Genomic DNA, 20,938 nt, shown 5'->3' with positions numbered 1-20,938 from the left:
AACATTTCATTTTAATTTCATTGGGGCTTAAGGCTTTCTGGCAGAGGCAATCAGGTGTTCATTTAATATTGGTTGATATTTGATAAGAGTTCATGATGCAATGTATCTTAACAACATGCCCAGATCTTCTGGCAGAAAACAGCCCCAAAACATTAAAGACCCACAACCATATTTTACTGCCTCTCTACCTCTCTAAATGTGCCAAACCCATCTCTATTAATTGCCAAAAAGCTCTATTTTGGTTTCATCTGACCATAGAATCTGATCTCATGTGAAGTTCCAGTATTGTTTGGCAAAGTGAAGACGCTTGAGATTGTTTCTGGATGAAAGTAGAGTTTTTTTTTCTTGAAACCCTTCCAAACCATTTGTAGTGATGTACTGTAGGTGATGTCAGATTGTAGTTTTGGAGACCCAGCTAACTTCTGCCGTTTTCCAGCTGTGTTTCTTGAAGATTTTTTGGCCACTCCATCCACCTGACAGGGCGTTGGGACAAGATAGACACACATCCTCTTCCAGGCTGACTCATAACACTTCCAGTTGCCTGGAATTTCTTATTGCATTGATGGTGGAAATTGGAATTTGTAGTGTTTTTGCTATTTTATTATAGCCATTTCCAATTTTGTTTTGAAGCTCAACAATCTTTTTTCCACACATCACAACTATATTGTTTGGTCTTACCCATGGTGATGAATGACTAAGGGAGTTTGGCCTATGTGTGACCTCGTATGTATGCCCCTGTGAAACAGGAAGTCATGGTTGAACAATTTCCTGTTCCTAGTCACCCAGGTGTTCAAAACAATATATAATAATAATAAAGCAATTGAAATTGCTCATGTGAAATCATATGGGTGCCAATAATGTGGCACACATATATTTAACAAATATAGTTATTTTTTGTTTATACTACGGGTCTGTTTAATGCTTGACTCTGATTCGCTGATGAACATTCTGAGGTGTGGAATTATTTTCTGGGAAATGCACGGCGAAAGTAGTTCCAGGCAGCTCTCTTGACCGCATTACAGTTTCATATCACTTTGCATAGTTAACTGTAATAAGGGACTAACAAAAACAACATGACAGACAATTTTCTGAGGCAATAACAGCGCTGTTTAGAGACGCACAGAGGTAGCTTCATTCACACAATCTCTCTTTCTCGCTCGCTCGCCCTCTCTCTCTCTGTGTCTCTGTTGCTCTCACTCTCTTTCTAATTACTTCATTAATAACTGCATTAGAATTAGAAAGACTCAAGCCTCCATTGCCAGCTTTAAAATTATGTTTTGGAACAAGCAAAAGAGCCGTTGGATGAGACACGGAAGAAATAGTCCTACTCACAATAGCGAATTTAAGTACAAAAACCGGACGAATCCCTTTAAATATATCATGTGATCAATGTCTTGAGTTGTGGTAACTGTAGTATAAGCGGAAAATTAAATCTGGGCCGTTGAATTATTAAAAAATAATGCATTATTTTTCAAATAATTCAACGCCCCGTCGTCAATTATTCCGTACTTATACCACGGGCCTGTTAAATGCTTTATTCTGATTGAGTGAAAAATATTCTATGGGTGTTGATTATGTAAGGACTAATTGACGACGGGCCATTGAATTATAAGAAAATAATGCACACCAAGGTGGTAATGCGGCACGACGCGAAGCGGAGTGCCGTTGCGCCGCAGGTGTGCATTGTTTTCAAATGGTTCAAAGGACCGGAGTCAATTATTCCGCTTATACCACGGTTACCACAGACATTGCTCTGGTGCCTATTTTTAAGACATTTGAAAAGATAGGTGTGTGGTTTACAGAAAAATAATCAACACCCATAGAACATTTCTCAGCCAATCAGAATGCAGCATTCAACAGACCCGTGGTATAATTTTCTTTAAACCGCACACCTAACCTGTCAAATGTCTTTAAAATAGGCACCAGATCAATGTTTGTGGTAACCATGTTATAAGAGGAATAACTGACGCCTGTCCTTTAAAATAATGCACCGATTGAAAATAATACTGTTAAAACTGTGTTCTGTTTTCAATTGTTTGTTTTTAATGAGAGCAAAGGTTTTTAATGTTAATATTTTAAACAAAAGATCAAAATGATAAACAATAAAGCTTATATTTACCAAGGATGCCATATTAGAGGAGGGCACTATATGTACCATTTAAGTACAGATACACTGTACAAAAATAATTATTGTTTTATGACTTACACATAAGTAAGGGCCATATCAGTGGCATCCACTGATCTTGGCTGGCAAAACAGAGCACATTTAATTTATTTTTACAGTATATAAATAGGCAAATATTTATTAAACAAATCACTTTACAGTACTCATCTGTCTGTTGTGTTTTAAACATTTAAATGATTTCCTCACGTTTAATTGGAATGCCACACTTGATTGATTTAAGTTTAATGTGACCAAATCATAAAGTCAAATTTATTGCTAGAGACACCCTGAAACATTACATGATGTCTGCAAAAAATTGTTACTGGTGGTTTGGGCAAATAATTTTTTTTGGGGGGTCCCCCCCAAAAAACGTATCTGTTATGATTGCATTTGCTTATCTAGAGTAGTCTTCCTCACTCAGAAAATATAATGCATTTTATTTTCCACAACAATCACAGAAAACAATGCATCACATACTCTGAAACTGACTGAAAACACACCCCAACTGGCATGATAAAACAAGGTTTGTGGGGGGCCCAAGGGTTGTGGTACACCACTGGTTTGAGTCATTTTTCTCTATATTTGCAAATCCACTCTATTTATGGCTTTGTCGCCTCCCCATTCCTTTAACCACTCTTCCCTTTCTTTCTTTTTTCTGCTATTGTGAGTTTAAGTGGCTCGGGCATAGTGTCAGCTCCCCAGGCAGATTTGGCGTAAGAGTTATCCAGGCTAAAAACAGGCTCAGATGTTGGTTTCCCCTCCAGATCAGAGGCACACGAGGCTTCACAGTCAACCTTTGCACTGGAAGATATGTGTCTTTGTGTGTGTGTGTGTGTGGTTGTGTGCTTGTACGTTCAGCCTATACATCCCGCTGAGAACCGACTCGGATGCAACAGCTCGAGTTACAGGTCCACTGTCATTAACCTCCACTGGCTGAAAAGTGAGAGGTCAGGGCCAGTTAGCATGACCCCAGGCTAGAACAGGACCATTCTCATACATAGATCAACCTTCTCTCCCCTGCAGTCTGGCTGTCCATGAAATCACCACTTTTCCATCTAGACAGCACAGATGATATATTACCCGTGTAGAACTGTTTGTCATTATGAAACTTAAGTAATGATCTTAAATAAATTGCCTTGACCAATCTTGACCAATGCCTAATGGTTAATGGGAACATTCATGTTTGTCGAATCTTATACATTATCATCTTATATATAAACAAGATATAGTTCAAAATTAAGATTAATGACCCAAAGATGGCACTAATAGGCAATTTTACTCTCACTTTACATCTCGCATGTCTTTGTCAAAATGGCAACAGCAAGCATAACAGATGTGGAAATAGATACTGGAGTGTATGATGAATTAGTCCCAAAATGAATGGACAATCTTGGATATGGGGATGTTCTGGTTTTCAAAAAATACTTCAAAATACCATAATTTGCAAGATGTGCAGACAGACAATCGTGCTATATGTATATATCAAGTACCGCCAACTTTGGAAAGATATGAGATATCAAATTTTGGAATATCCCCCAGCCTCTTGCCAAACGGTACTGTACAATGGATATCACAAACACGACTAAATGTCAGTACGCTTTGTATTCTAAACTGCAAACATACCGTGCACGCTATTCATACAAATGTTGGCTTAATTAGTGTTGTGGGTTGTTTACCTAGAAAAGGACAAGCAGGTTGTTGAATAGCAATAGCGTGAAATAAAGCAAATTGCCGACGTCGCCCCGAAATGGTTCAGTGATAAGCTACACATGCAAGGTACTCAACATGTTTTCAATTACCATACTCAGTGGCATAAGACAAGACATTCCTGAAATTGGGGAGAGGGCTTATGATTGGTCCATGAGTAGTGGAAGACACCCTATCGGACGACTAACATGTGCACTTGCACCTCGTGTAACGCAAAACAGATGAACCGATTTAGTCTAGGCAAGGTGTCATGAAGATAACATAACAAAGCTTGGATAATTTAGAGAGCATGTTCTTAATATAACAATATTGCTGTACAAATCCATAGGCTGCATTGAGACAAATTTGAGTCCCCACACCTACTGTACAGTAATTCATCTGCTTGGATAATACGACCCATATGTTGTTTGTTATGGAGAGACGTTTCTCGCTAGGGCTGTCTAAAGAGGTCTGGGGCTCTACTGATTTACATTTAAAAGTCTGAAGAGGTTATAAACATCCCTTTATATGCAAAGATAAATGACACTACCAGGGTTTTCCAGGCTGCACCTTGAATCACATTAAGAAGTCAAAATGTAAGTAGGCGGTTTTTGGTCTGGTAACAAAAACATATCTTTCTTCTGTATTTCTCAACAGTGGAGACACAATTTAACTTATCTAAAATAATGGACTTCTAAACTTAACAATATGAAATGAAACAATAAGCTAATGAGCTATTGTGAGCAAAAGATATTTGGCACCTTCCATGAGCATGGCACAAAAACAGAAAATTTTTGTTCCTTTTTAAGTCATATTTAATTAAATGAGGTGCTTGAAATTTTTGCATGAATCATGCATGAATTAAACATTAATAGGCGCCGATTTCCTTTTCAAAAGCCGTTATTAAGGCAGAATAAAACAGTGGAGTCAGTGGAGTGTTGATGAAAAGCATGCGGGTAAAAGTCAAGTTCAGGTAAAGTTACACCGATTGAAACATTCATCCGCGGTGCGGACGCTGCATATAAGATAAGGCTTTTAAAGATACGTTTTTTAAAGCTAAAAAAAAATAACGCTTAAAATGTGAACATCACGGTTGTTGGTGTAAGTAGTTATTCTCTGCTGTTGGCTTCTCAGTAGCACTGTACAATACGGGATTGTGGTTAGCGCGGCAACCCTAAATCATGTGGCTAAAGACAGCTGTACCCATTTTGATTGACAGCTATTCATTCAGCGCGTCTCCCCGCACGGGATCCGATCACACATCCGGATACAGAAGCCACTTTGATGTTGACAAATGTAAACACACCGTGTCCTGATATACTGATGATCCGATCTGCGTGATCGGATCATAGAGATCGCATGTTAATGCAAAGTGTCAACCCAGCCTTAATTATTATGTTATCATGTTATTATTTTGTTTTATGGTGCTACTTATCTGTATTTTTTAAGTTATGAAGGTTTAAATAAAAACAAACCAACTGCAGTTGAACTGATATTAATTGTAAAATTAAATTCTTTTTTTCCTTAAATTAAAAGTAAATTCTTAATTTTACACAAAATGCAATATCTGCCTTGTTATTCTGTCATCTTTTCTCACTTTTTTCCCAAAACACAATAAATGCCACTCCTCCTTTTTTGCAGAATGCAATATATCTGCTCCACAAATAACAGCCCACCATTCCACGCATTTTAAACAAACAATGGCGGCGCGTTGAATACACAGACTCCTAGTTTTCCTCATCTAGTTCAGCGACGGCGTCTCAAATATAAACGCAGCAATGACCGTGTACTTAATATGACAAAGTAAGTGTTTTGATTAATGCCATTATTGTTTATTTTTTTAATCAGTGTATACCACTAGTCAACTAAATGAATATAACATAGCAAATATTAATGCACATTTATATATATATTCAATAGATTTATAGTATTATGAAAAAACCCTGTATATATATATTTATATATATAGTTTAAGTGCATAGTGTATAGTAAGTCATTTGAAAAATTAATTGGCTTTGTGACTGCAAAAGTGATTATAAGAACTTAAAATGTGAAGAACCAATAACAGAATCCCAATGATCTGGTGAATAATGAAGTGCACACCCACAAGCACACAGTATGTAAACAAGCAACACCACCTCGAGGTCAAATGTCACTATTTAAGAGTCTGTGCGGTTTCATAGCCTCACTAATGTCTGAATGTTTATCCTCCTGGCGGGTCTCTACTTTCCTACATGGTGAGTCATCACCTCCCAAACAATACAGAGTGAGAAAAGTAAGAACGTAACTAAATTCTAGCCAACTGTTGATAATCACTACCAGGCATCTGCCATTGTATTGCACAAGCTCTGATATCATTGCCTGCTTTTATGTGCTTCAATATCCTCTCTGGACCACACATCTGAAGTTAAGCACGCCCAATTTCTCCTTCATGGCAAACGGTGTCTGTTTGTGTCGTCCTTCGATTGATCGGCAGACTGCGTTAGCACCTCGAGGTTCAAATCTGGATGCATGGATGGGACCACCCTGTGTCAAAGCCCCCGGCGGGCCGACTGCCCAAGCATTTATCAGATGGCGCAGGTTACGGCAAGGATTTTTCCGAATAGAAGATTAGAATCGAGCAGAAAGTATTTGAAGCCGACCTGGAGTGATCCTGAATTAATCTAGCCTTGGAGCCAGATTATATGAATAATATTGAAGAAAGAATCCGGACAACACGCTGCAAAAAGTGGACCGGATCGCATGGATGTTGACCTTTACAGCTGCTTAACAGACAGCTGTAAATAATTACAACAGCGTGCAACATTGTAATAGACGTCAGCTGCAGGTAATCGCAGTGGAAGCCACCGCGCATCCACATTAAACTAAACTATTAGTCTCTTAAAGGCGGCATCTCATGTACGTAGACGTTACGCCGTCCCCGCTTGCGTGAAAGCACGAAAGGAATGAGATGAAGCCTCAGTGTGTCCAGGAAACCAAAACAACATATAACACACTTCCTCAGTGCAGGTCGCCCTAGGAACACATCTGCTTTTTCTTAAGCAAGGCCTGGCTGTGCGGGACCTTGTGGGGGATAAAACCTCTTTCCTTTTCACTGCAAATCACTTTGACAGGGGATGACTTAAAAAAACAGTGTTGAAACACATAACAATAAACAGTTCTCTTCTTCACTGATGGACTTACAGTTGGGGCAATGCGAGAAAAATTATTATAGAAGCTGTCTAAAATGCGCCGTTACGATGGCACCTCCAAAGTGTACGTATAATGGCTTAAGCGTGCCACTGATCACTTTTCTGGCGTGAACCGTGCATCAAAAGTTAAAATGGGGAATGTCTCCTTGATAGCAAACAGATCTCTGAGCAATGCTGTAATACACTGGCCTCCACTGCCATACGTTTGCTAAAAAACGACAGAGTTTTCATACACAAAAGCGTGCATAAACAAACACATCTTTTTTGTTATGTATGCGCAAGTGAGTCATCGCTCAGCGTGGTGACAACTCTCCCGAAAAGCCAAATGTGCTAATCCTTCATTCTTCGAGAGGATAAAAACGATAAACATTTACGCAGTGAGGGAACAACGTAAAGGGGTGTGCCTCATGTAAAAAAATATCTGATGATAGGAAACAGACTGCGTCGTTGTGTTGTTTCATGCCTCTGAATCCGTTTAAACAGAAAAATGACATTTTATACAATGTCCTGGTTTACTCAACTACAGCGAAGATGGTTTACATATTTTGGTTAATCTTTTGTTCTATCCAAAACCGGGAAGAGTTTCATTTAAACATCTGGTGTGTTTATACCACACTGCTCCTTTTTCGCTCACTGTCTCTTTCTTTTTCTGACGGCTAAAATTCAGTTATTCGTGTTGCTCTGTGTTTCAAATTAAGTGGTTTGATACACAAAGTGATACAGGGTGTGTTGTGGGTTTGGCTTGTCATAAAGGAAGCAATAAACATTCTCTCACCACAGCAGAACTATTAAAAGCCTCTTGATGTACATGTGGATTAGAAGACAAAAAGTTTATTTTTTATATTATATTGTGATTACAATGTATTACGCATTAGAGTTATTATGACTGATACTTTGATCTAAAACAGCTCTCATAACATCAAAAGCAAAAATACCTAACGTTCAATGGAGATTTTGAGTTGTACAATCATGGTTATTTTCATAGGTCATCAATACTTACAGTAGGTTCAAACCTGTGAATTATGTGTTTTTTTAAATGTATCAGTCAGATTTTACTGCCGCTTCTACCTCAATAAGCTGATGATGAACAATGAAACAACATTAATGAGCTGCAATTTCTTAAGGAGACGTTGCCAGCAAGCCACAGGAACACATGTGCTTTCTAACTTGTTAGAATCAAGCCAACACACTGCATGGTAAGTTCATTAAGATTCCCTACTGGGATTTTCTTCCCCACGAAATTCCTACAACAACAGATGAAGAGGAAGATCACCGTGAACTCTAACAATGGGCAGCCACACTGCACCACCAATATGAAAAGCAATCTAATGAGCCGCCGCACGTCACTGGATGCAGCTACATCCAAAATACACATATCAGTATAGCCGCATATCCGCTCATGAGACGCTGGATTGAGCCAAGGCGCATTTAAAATGCTGCAAAGACAATATATTAAATATCTTGTTATGATATTATATTATATTTCTAATATATGTTACCCTACTGTACCATCAGTTGCATGTACACTCACCTAAAGGATTATTAGGAACACCATACTAATACTGTGTTTGACCCCCTTTCGCCTTCAGAACTGTCTTAATTCTACGTAGCATTGATTCAACAAGGTGCTGAAAGCATTCTTTAGAAATGTTGGTCCATATTGATAGGATAGCATCTTGCATTTGATGGAGATTTGTGGGATGCACATCCAGAGCACGAAGCTCCCGTTCCACCACATCCCAAAGACGCTCTATTGGGTTGAGATCTGGTGACTGTGGGGGCCATTTTAGTACAGTGAACTCATTGTCACGTTCAAGAAACCAATTTGAAATGATTCGAGCTTTGTGACATGGTGCATTATCCTGCTGGAAGTAGCCGTCAGAGGATGGGTACATGGTGGTCATAAAGGGATGGACATGGTCAGAAACAATGCTCAGGTAGTCATTTAAATGATGCCCAATTGGCACTAAGGGGCCTAAAGTGTGCCAAGAAAACATCCCCCACACCCTTACACCATTGCATTAATGAGAAATTGAACAGGTGTTCCTAATAATCCTTCAGGTGAGTGGACATTCACACCGCAACTGTTAAGGTATTAGTTATGAAACACAATTTCTGTGATGCATGAGTAATAGTTTTTAGTAGTGGTCAACCGATATGTTTTTTTTTAATAGCCGATAGGATATTAAAGCAACACTGTGTAGTTTTTTTACCTTTAAATAATGTCTCTAAAATATTTCAGTGATAGAACAACTCTTAACTGGATGAATTCTACTGTTGCTGCAACCTGAGCAGCCTCCTAGCTGCTACAAGCACACTCTGAAAGTGGTGGTGGAGGGTAGAGCACACAGCCCCGCCCCTCCCCCTGCCTGCAGAAGAGTGTCTGATACCAGGCACTGTTGCGCTTTTCAACCACATGGGGGAGCTGTAAGTCATGTTTACATGGAAACTACATAGTGTTGCTTTAAGAAAGCTGTATGGCCGATATGAGGCCGATATAACACAAATGTTATTACTAAAAATACATGTTGTGCATAACTTTGATAAATATACCCTTTTGAAGTACTTAAAACATAATTACAATCAATATCAATAACACATTAAGCATTTGTAAAAAACAATTTGGTTTTACACCTGATTTGAATTGCTCAGACTGACAGTGTAAACACTTACTCTGGTAGGGCTCTTCTAATGATCGAGTGCCGTTGTCGGAACACATCCAGTTTTGAGAGACAGCTGCAGGACGTGTGGTTGGCAAAGCTTATGGTGACTGGCTTGGTCCCTTGCTTGATAGGAACTGTGATTTCAAAAAGCTGTAGAATAATAAAGTAAGGAAATCGCATTAATTGGATTTCTGGAACTTCAAGAATTTCTGTGCTGCATGCCATGGTCATTTGTATCTAAAAGACCAGTTTATATTTAAAGGTGTGGTGCAACCATGCTTTCTAGGAAACCAGCGAATGTACACACACAACCACAACTCAAACTGCTGAGGCAGAATGAGGAACTTGTGCAAGGACATTTGCGAGATAGACAAATATTGCTTGATCAAGAAATCAAAACTTTCTCAACCTTAAGAGGGAAACATTTCCAAGGAGTTTGATAAATTTGCAATCAAGACTCCTCACCAAATGTGACCTGATATATACTATATTGCCGAACATTTTGGGACACCTGCCTTTATATGCACATGAACCTGGATGACATCACATTTTTAATTCATAAGGTTTAATATGGAGTAGGCCCACCCTAACAGCTTTAACTCATCTTGGAAGACTTTCTACAAGGTTTAGGAGTGTGTTTATGGGAATTTTTGTCCATTCTTCTAAAAGCACATTTGTAAGGTCAGACACAAAAGGCCTCGCTCGTAGTCTCTGCTCCAATTCATCCCAAAGATGTTCTATTAGGTCAGGACTCAACTTCCTCCACACCAAACTCGCTCATCCATGTCTTTATGGACCTTGCTTTGTGCAATGGTACACTAGTCATGTTGGAACAGAAAAGGGCCATCACCAAACTGTTCCCACAAAGTTAGGAGCAAGAAATTGTCCTATGATGAAGCATTAAGAGTTCCTTTAACTGGAAGTTATTGGAACACCTTAAAAGAGTGGTGCAACCATGATTTCTAGGAAACCAGCAAATGTACACACACAACCACAACTCAAACTGCTGAGGCAGAATAAGGAACTTGTGCAAGAACGTTTGCGAGAAAGACAAATATTGCTAGATCAAGAAATCAAAACTTTCTCAACCTTAAGAGGGCAACATTTCCAAGGAGTTTGTTAAATTTGCAATCAAGACTCCTTACCAAATATGATCTGATATACACTATATTGCCGAACGTTTTGGGACACCTGCCTTTATATGCACATGAACTTGAATGACATCCCATTATTAATCCATAGGGTTTAATATGGAGTTTGCCCACCCTTTGCAGCTAAAAGAGCTTCAACGCTTCTAAGACTTTCTACAAGGTTTAGGAGTGTGTTTTGGGGAATTTTTGACCATTCTTCTAAAAACGTATTTGTAAGGTCAGACACTGATGTTGGACGAGAAGGCATTACTCGTAGTCTCCGCTCTAATTCATCCCAAAGATGTTTTATTGGGTTAAGGTCAGGACTTTGTGCAGGCCAGTCAAGTTCCTCTACACCAAAGTTGCTCATCCAGGTCTTTATGGAGCTTGCTTTGTTCACTTGTGCACAGGTATGTTGGAACAGAAAGGGGCCATCCTCAAACTGTTCCCACAAAGTTGGTAGCATGAAATTGGCCAAAATGTCTTGGTATGATGAAGCATTAAGAGTTCCTTTCACTGGAAGTGATTGGAACAACTGAATTCAATGATTTGGATGGGTGTCCCAAAACTTTTGGCAATATAGTGTATCAACAAATAATACAAATCTTTCTTCTAAGTATGCAGTTGGCACATGTTTTTACCCAAAGCGACAAAGTATACATTTTTCAGTCTGTTCCCTGGGTTTGAACTCAGGTCAAGTCATGAACATTTTGTCAGACGTTTTGTTTGTAATGCGAAAACGATAAGAAGAGCAGCCTTACACCATAAAATCTCACTGGTTGGCGGGGTGCACAATTTTTAAGAAACGCTTTGGAAAAGGGAGTCAGGCCGAGTACCAAAACACACTTGTAGCCAATCAGCAGTAAGGGACATGTCTACTAACCGACATCTTGCCTGGGTTGGGTATGTGTGGGGCGGGTCTATCAAAAGAAGGTCCAGATTCTATTGGAGTAGGGGCGTGTTTGTTTAGGTGATTTCAATTGTCAACATTGGCTTTTTAAAGATCATGCACCCGCCTTTAAATATTTGTTAAATCAGATCAATCTGATGTGCTGAATCACACAGCCTCTTCAAATTCAGAATAAACAAAATACTTGCCGGATGTCATGTCTGGTTTGGACACAGTAAATAAATACTGAAGGTCACGTGTTTCCAAAAATGTGTAATATTCTGTGTGTATACATTTCATATTGTATAACTTTCTGGAGCTGGTAAAACCCTAACGATAGTTTTCTTGTCTACTCATCAGAATCTCCTCCTTCTCTTCCTCTTTCAGTTAAATGTCTTTCAGATGAATAGATGCAAGTTTGGCAAGACAACAAACAACTCTTCAAAAACTCTGGAATGTTAAACCTCCCTCCCGTAATTTAAACAACTGCCCCACACACATAAATTAATTGTGCTTGATCAGGACAAGAATTATGTGATGTTTGCATCTGTCCCGACCCCTGGCACTGGCTCACCTCACTTTTCAGGATTCCTCCCCTGCGTTATCATTCTAGTATGCCCCAAACATACATGTCATGTGGCCACTTGTTATTTGCACTGATAGATTTGCAGACAACTACTTTAGCATTCAAAATGCATGCGAAAGTACTGTATGTGTATAAGACCACATACACATTTGGGGAATTTAGTCCACTATACCTTGGCACTGCAAGCACCATGCTCAAAAAGTCAAGATATAGGATGAGCAGTGTTGGAGATACAGGGTTTCTGTCCGATGGAAACCAAATTATGGATTACGTTTTTGAGATTTTTCCTCAACTCACTGTAATCCACACCCATAACTTATCGCACTTTGTCTTTCTCGCTTGGCTTTTGCATAAGTCCACAAATCAGTGGTTAACCACTTTTACCAAGCTTCACTTGATCCAAAAAGCTTCACTTGCTCACTCTGTAAACCTGTCAGCCCTCGAGTATTGACAATAAAAGCACTTTAATGGAGTATTTACAGTCCAGAAGGCCTGAGAAATTGAGTCAAGGATTGCAGACAAAACCAGAGCATGGTTTAACATGGTCTCAATTCAAGAATGAAGACTAGCATCATCTTGCATAACAAGGAGCCTAAAAAAATGAAAATAGAATCATAACCATGTTCATATTACTGTGACCCAGTCATTTCTTGAATGAAAACTAGGGGTTGCCATTTCATAATCCAGATCTTACTAAAATATTTTGCAATATCTTCACATTGCATCTGTTGCTCAGGCTTTGTGCCCAGAGGGGGAGTTTTGCATCTGTAGTGCAGTAGCAGGGACATGAAGACCCTGACCTGTACGGCAGAGGGAGGGCGCCATGGTTTAAATCACAGGAAGAGAACCCATTGCTTGCTGGAGGTCAGCCCACCCAAAATAAGTGGGCAATTAAAGAAGGCCTGTTTGCAAATAATTTACATCCATGATCTCCAAACCAAACCGCTGCCTCTTCTACAACTCACTAAATCAAAGCTTAACAGAGATCATCTCTGCAGGCTGTGAAACAGAAGTCAATGTAATACATGATCTTCTAGAGGCATTACTTGAACTAAACAAAGCAAAGCGATTAAAACTTTCTTACAGGTCTTACAGGTGTGGAAAGACGAGGGTCAATTATTAATGACAAAATTTTAATAATGGAGTGAACTAACCAGGGGTAAACATGGATGTTGAAGAAGTCACTCACCGTCTTGCTGATGTATGAAGTGCTGATGTTCACGCACTGATGTTCCTCACTGTTACAGCAGCCCCCACATCTGTAGACAGACACGCAGGGTGGTTTATAGAAGGTGTTTGTAGCTGCCCCAAACTCTTTCCCCACATCTAAACAAACTTGGCGTGGCATGCACAGGGTCTTTCTCCACTCTGTTTCAATACCTGTAGGAGGCGCAGTGGAAGAGTAAGACAGGAAGAGGAGCATTAAATAAGGGCCAGCAGTTAAATGCATCAATTGTTATGCACTGCAATTATTGAAAACCATAGTCTAAAGCATTATTGGTGGGGAAACTTTGTGCCAGGATTGTTGAAAAAGTGTTTAAACTTTACAACTATGAAAATCTTGGCTGTACTAAATTAAGGACAGAAAGCACTGCCAACACAAGCTGTGGCAGTCCCAAATTAATAGTCACTCACTTTTAAGTATATCAAAGTTGAAGTAAGCAGCCGCAAAGGAGACCTCCTCCGACCTTGTTTCCGTGGAGCTGTGCTCTCTTTGAGGGAAGCGAGCTCCTGCTTTGGAACGACACTTTAGCATGCTCCAGTAGCTGGGGTAAACTATCCTCATCAGTTCATCTACGCTGCCCACCGAACGTAACTGCTCCACCATGTCTGTCTCTGAATTCTCCTGACAGGACACAGAAAAACAGGGTAAACCCGCTGCAAAGTTCTTCTTCATTCAGGGGTGGAAAGAAGAAGAGCTGAGAAACAAAAGTTTTGGGACGGACACTTCTAACCTTTTATTTCAATATAACATTGCCCCTATGTACAAAGCAAGGTTCAAAAAAGAGAAATTATTGATTTAGTCTGGTGTGGAAGAACTTGACTGGTCTGCATAAAGCCCAGACCAAAACCTAGCTGAACACCTTTGTTATGACTTGCAGGCTTTGAGCCAAACACTGATCACCAAAACCCTTCAATGGTTTGTACACAGGGGCATAGTTATTTCAGCACATAAAACGTCCTTTCCAAAACTGTTGCATCAGAGATGAAAACAAAAATTAGGCATGCTCTGATCAATGCAGATCTCCACTAAAAATACGTGGCCGATCACTATTCTGAATCGGACAGCCGATCTTATTCACAGCTATTTCATGTACTACGGCTTTTGATCAGTAAGTCCTTATCGATCTAAAAATCACTGTTAATTTTAAACCGTTTATAACATACATTTGAAAAAGCAACACTCGTCAACATAATTATTATACATATTCTTTATTATCATGAAAATACCTGAAAAGGTTTGAAGAACAGCAATATAAATATATCCTTAAGACATTTCCTGGAGCTGCATGTCATCATAGCTGCGTGTGTATTGTTCTTCATCTACAGCGCATTTTGAGTTTCTGCACGAGAGCGCACCCTGGCTTTTGGATGTAGCGGCATTTCGTAATTCATTGAGAAGCATAGCAAGCATTATCGGCCGATCGATGGGAGCATCCCTAACAAAAATATTTGGTAACGCTTTAGATTACAGCCCGGAAAGTACTGCGTAAGTACAGCGAATTTACAGCGTATGTTTCTGTAATTATTGTTTACTTATGAAGTACGTACATGTAATTTTAAGGGAACAATTTATAATATTTGGGGAATAAAGGGGTAACAACCAGGAAAAATACAAATATATATGCAGTGGAGTGCTGCGTAAGTGCAGCGAATTTACAGCGTACGTTTCTGTGGTTGTGGTGTGCTTCTGAAGTACATACATGTAATTTTAAGGGAACAATTTATAATATTTGGGGAATAAAGGGGTAACAACCAGAAAAAATACAAATAATGTATGCAGTAAAGTACTGCGTAAGTACAGCGAATTTACAGCATACATTTATGTAATTATAGTGTACTTATAAAGTACATACGTGTAATTTTAAGGGAACAATTTATAATATTTTGGGAACAAAGGGGTAATAAGTGCCACTTTAATTTACAGCCCGCAGATGCTGTACTTACTCTGTAACTACGTGAAACAAGGGGGTAACAAGTGCCACTTAAATTTACAGGCCGCAGATGCTGTGCTTACTCTGTAACTACGTGAAACAAGGGTGTAAATAAATTTGACTTAGACTGTACACAAAGCAATGGTAAATATACACAGTAACTACAGAAAATAGTTCTAGTTTTGCTTGCTTTGTTTTCACTATAGTTGCCTTGCCTATTTTTAATTTTGATTGATGACCCAACAAATTCCTGTACTCCTTTTCTTTCTTAAGGTAAGTAACCTTTATTGAAAATTCTAAATAAATTGTATCATACTAATAAATAGGATAAACACATTTTCTGAATTTCAAGTTTTGTTGTTTAGTAATCTCCATCATCATGCATCATGAAATGATAAAATATGTACCCCCCCCCCCCCCCCCCGTGGTTAAAAAAATACTAAGCCTATGCCTAAATATATTTTAATAGCCTACCTATATTATTCCAAAAATATATGTGGTGTATGACTATGATTGAATGAAGACCCACAGTTTGCAGAATCCATGTGAAAGCAGCCATGGTATGACGCCAGTGCGATCACCACGCACCAGCTATATGTGGAGAGGAGTGTGATCAAGCCAATTCAGTGAATGTGTTCTCGCTAAATTACTCTCAAACATAGGATTGTTTTGCATGTAGCCTACGCCATATCATGTAGGCCTAATATTTGAATTGTTAGTCCGAAGTTATGAATTACTTACTGTATAAATAATTTGTAATTTCCCACATTTTTAGCATAAGTCATACATACCATGTAATTTTAAAATAATTAGCCCTTACTAAATAAAATAAAATACTTACTGCATATATTATTTGCTTTTTTCCTGGTTGTTAACCCTTTGTTCCCCAGATATTATAAATTGTTCCCTTATAATTACACGTACGTACTTCATAAGTATACTATAATTACAGAAACATACGCTGTAAATTCGCTGTACTTACGCAGTACTTTCCGGGCTGTAATCTAAAGCGTTACCAAATATTTAAATGTATGGTATAGCATTAAAATTGGTTTTGATTGTAATACCTGGAATAGATAAACATGTTTATTTATTCTTAACACAATTTCAGCATCTATTGCTATATACATGCCAGAAAATGGTTAATCATCAGGTTAAAAATGCAGCTAGGTGAATTGGTGATGTCAAATTGCCCTTCCTTCAGTGTGTGTATAGATCAACATGTGTATAGTTTTTGGACTGTGGAAGAAAACTATATACTGTAGTACCCAGAGTAAACCCATGCAAACAAAAGTACCTTGTTCACACTGTTAGTCCATATCCGATTTTGATACGCATGCAATTTGACAGACTCACTGCCCACAGTGTGTATCACTACTGTCCAGATCCGATCTGTGCGTCCTGTACTGTTTCTGTGACAATGTCGTGACCGTTTCTGCCTCGACATTTGACGTTGTAGAAACTATATTCCACAAACACCCCTATCATTTCGTCAGAAATACTCTGGGGTTGCGTTTACCTAACGTGAAAGCATGACGTAATCAAAAAGCTGCACTGTAAAACCAAACAGTAGAACTAACTTATAATAAAAAGTACCTGGTACTCAAAATGTGCCAAAAAGTTTAGCTAACTATTATTTTTGAGTTCATTCAACATCTATCATAGATTTAAGTTAGCAGTAAATAGTTTTTTGAGTTTTTACAACTACACCAAAGGTATAGAGTTTAGGGAACTTGAAAAGTAGATTCAATCATAATTAAATATTTTAAGTCAAAAACCCTCTAGTGGCGGTTTTTACCAAAAGTGACGTCATCATTGAAAGGGCACTTAGACGTGTTTTAAATGGATGAATTTGCTCTTGAATGCAAATAATTACAAAAGTTTGCTGGTGGTGATGAGTTAAATTTGCCAGGTAAGCTAAGAAAGAGTCTGTCACTGCAAATTTACTTCATTTTAAAGTAAAATCAACACCATTGGTTGAGAAGGTTCAGTTCCCAGCATGCTTTGCATAAGCCCGCAAAACGAGAGCATTTTTTGAAATTAAGTGATATTTTATGTGGTTTTTAGTAAACAAAAAGACTCAGTAGTGTTAAACATTTATTTATGTTGGCGATTTAGAAAAGTTTGCTATTTTTTTTAGTTTTGTGCTTACCATTGTTCAGAAGTGTAGTGCCTGTGCTTAGGCTTTAGGTCAATAATGTGTTGCTTTATCATATAAACAATACGTGAAAGTCAGCACTGAGCTCAGTCTCAACACACTTTCACTGGTTTCAAATTTTCATGAGTCACATGATATGTTTCTGTGATTTGTGAACAAAAGTAAATGGTAGTTAGTTTACTTGAATATTTTGAGTACTCTGAACTTGTCAGGTTTTACAATGTTCTTTTAAGTTGTAAAATGTAGATATTTGAGTAAAGGAAACTACAAAAAAAACAAAGCAATCAGTTGCCACAAAATATTTAAGTAGCATTACTACTAGAGTTTAAGTTACATAAATTATATAATTTAATTTATATAACACTTAAACTAAGTTTAGATAAATTAAAATTTTTAATTTTTATATATGAATAATTGAAGTTGTCGGTACTCAAAACTTTTGACTTGAAGTAAAGCAAAGATGAACAAAACACTACATATGTATTTTGAGTTAAAAGATATTTATTTATAATTTACAGTTACTCAAAATAACTAGCTATAAGCTTACTCATAATATTTAAGTAAGCAAACTTACAAAAATAGAGGCAATCAGTTGCCTCAAAATTTTTAAGTTAGTAGAACTTATCCGGGTTTACAGTGTACACAAATGCAATCAGAGCGGTCAGACTGAAATGGATTTCCAAAAATGCGTTTTGAAACGGATTTCAAACCACCTCTGGATGTAGCCTGAAATGGATTTTTTTATTCATGCTTATTAATTCTACTTTTGGATGATGTATAAATCTCAAAAAAACACTGACCCTTATGACTGGTTTTGTGGTTCTAAGTAGATGTTGTGGTTCTAGAGTTTTGAGTAGGGCTGCAACTAACAATTGTTTTCATAATCAATTATTCAGGCGATTATTATTGATTAATCGACTAATCAGATAAAAACCTAAATATTTACTTAATTACAATTATCACTCATTATATCTAAATAAGGCACTAAATTAGGGCATTCATGTGTAAAAGCCACAAAGAGTTTTACGAATATAAGCATTTTGATTTTTATATTTTTAACCCTAAAATAAAACAGCTTTTAAATAGTAAAACATATTTAAATGTCAAAATAATAATAAACAAACCATATTGAGTCAAATAAATTTAGCCACAGATTAATACATTTATTTTAATCTTCAATTTTAGACCTTGATGAGTATTAACATTATGTGTTATTAACAAAATAAATAAGCCATATGATAAGAAAATGTTACAGTATAGCCTACATTGTTGAATTGTTACAGTAGTAAAACATGGATTTCCCCTTACTTAAAACAGGTGGTTAGTTCATTACTATTTTGATAAAAACCCAACAACAATTAAACAAAATATAAACTCACAAATATTAAAGAGGACATACTGTATCATGAAAATCTGACTTTTTCCATGTTTAAGTGCTATAATTGGGTCACCCGGTACTTCTATCAACCTAGAAAATGTAAAAAGAACAACCCAGAAACTTTATTTTGCTAAACCATTCTCTGAACGCTCCCCTTGTGATGTCAGAATAAAATGCCCCTTAATCTGCACTATCCAACCAGAGCACTGCCATTTAGTGCAGAGATCAGCTCATTTACATTCAAAAGGACACACCTAAAAATGGCACATTTTTGCTCACAGCTAAAGTGGCAATTTTAACATGCAATGATAAATTATCTATATGGTATTTTAAGCTAGAACTTCACATTCGTACTCTGGGGACACCAAGATTTTATTTGACAACTTAAAAAGTCTTGTGAAATGTCCCCTTTGAAGGACGAAATAAAACCTTTATTAACCAGCGTTCTTTTGCACTTTTGCTTCCTTCATTGTCCTTTAGGGTTGCCAGATCCACATAACAAAACCAGCCCAATGGCCATACAAAAGTAGTCCAAAAGCATCTCAATAATTATCCACAGCCTAAATGACGAACAAGATAATGAACAACATTTTTCCTTCTCTAACCAGCAGAAAAACATCAACCTGCTGAAACAGTTTAAAAGAAGCCCAATTCAGAACTCCACCAAAAGGCAGAGTGTGAAGAAGCAGCGCCAGATAAACATGCAACTCGCGTTATATGAAGACAAAATGATAGACTTTAATTATAAGTGCACAGCAGGCGCTGTCCAGCAGTGTTGCGAAAGCATGTGACACATCACAGACCAACTAATCGATAATAAATCCCCCTTGTAAATCATCATCATCACTGACCAGTGGTAGTTAAAAGATGTTTATAAGCAGGTACAAAGCTTTCCTGAAAGTTGCTTTAGTTGCCTTTCCTCCTGAAAGCTATTTTAGTAGCTGCTTCTTACAACCAATAATCTCAAAAACACTCAACTCTTTGGCCAGAGAGTGCTGTCACAATCACTTGTTCTTTAAATATATTGTACTGTATTGACATAGTTTTCCTCCTTACAATATTATAACCATAAACCTTGGAAATAAAGGCTGTCTAAAATAATTGCAAAGACAGTCTCTTTGCCTCAACTGGATTTTGCTGTCAAAACCATTTTAGGTTCTGGTTCCCAGCTACACAGTACACCTTCGGGAAAAAATGGTCCCTAGCTGTCACTTGGGCATTACCCTTTAAAAAGATCCTAATATCTACCACTCAGGAATTTCTGTAAAAATGTGTTTTTTATACCAAGAAAGTGAAAACCATTATTTTCTGTTATAAACTTTCACATAGCATCTTTAGGTTATAATAACATTAAAAATTAAAATTCATCATTTGATTTTCAAAGATTTATTATTAAAAAAAATTCAAAATGCTATAAATCTATTGAATTGATATATAACTGTGGATTCATCTGTGGATTCACATTAATGGCATTAACCAAAACACTTTCTTTGTCATATTAAGTGCACTGTCATTGCTGCGGTAATACTTGGGACGTCATCGCTTAACATTTTTCACAGCAATCAGCTGTAAAATGTTTTGGTCCTTCTCGATTTTCGTTGGCTTTGCATAAAATAATGGAAAGTTTTTCCTAAGATCCCCTGGGGTCAATGTGTTAGCATGACAGAAGCTTGATCCTGTCGGGAGAACAAGCAACCGTCATTTTCCGTCTATTGAGTGCCTCTCACGTTAATTATTAGATGTTGATGGCTTACGTTTCTTTCCTGTCACAGAAAAGCACCACGGGTTTATCCATGCCATTAAAGTATTATTTTGTTTTTGTTTGTTTGTTGATCACGAAGTACAAGATGAGGAAAACAAAAATTCTGTGTATTCAACGTGCCGCCATTGTTTGTTTACAACGCATGGAATGGTGCGCACTGCACTGTGATTTGTTGA

The 20,938-nt window shown here is 37.7% G+C and overlaps 1 protein-coding gene across 1 annotated transcript in view; it reads right to left on the bottom strand.

Annotated features, from left to right (window-relative positions):
- The window catches only part of vegfc (vascular endothelial growth factor c), an 83,897-nt gene that overhangs the window by 24,532 nt on the left and 38,427 nt on the right, over window positions 1-20,938 (bottom strand). Inside the window, exons 2-4 of the mRNA XM_055205056.2 lie at window positions 13,945-14,155; window positions 13,499-13,689; window positions 9,715-9,854 (exon numbers count right to left, since the gene is read on the bottom strand). Of these exons, the coding sequence (XP_055061031.2) occupies window positions 9,715-9,854; window positions 13,499-13,689; window positions 13,945-14,155 (542 nt within the window). The remainder of the gene's footprint in view (window positions 1-9,714; window positions 9,855-13,498; window positions 13,690-13,944; window positions 14,156-20,938) is intronic.

Source organism: Misgurnus anguillicaudatus, chromosome 3, assembly GCF_027580225.2.
Source record: "Misgurnus anguillicaudatus chromosome 3, ASM2758022v2, whole genome shotgun sequence".
NCBI classification, from domain to species: Eukaryota; Metazoa; Chordata; class Actinopteri; order Cypriniformes; family Cobitidae; genus Misgurnus; species Misgurnus anguillicaudatus.
The sequence above is the reverse complement of the archived record's forward strand: the minus strand, read 5'-3'. Positions and strand labels throughout refer to the sequence as shown.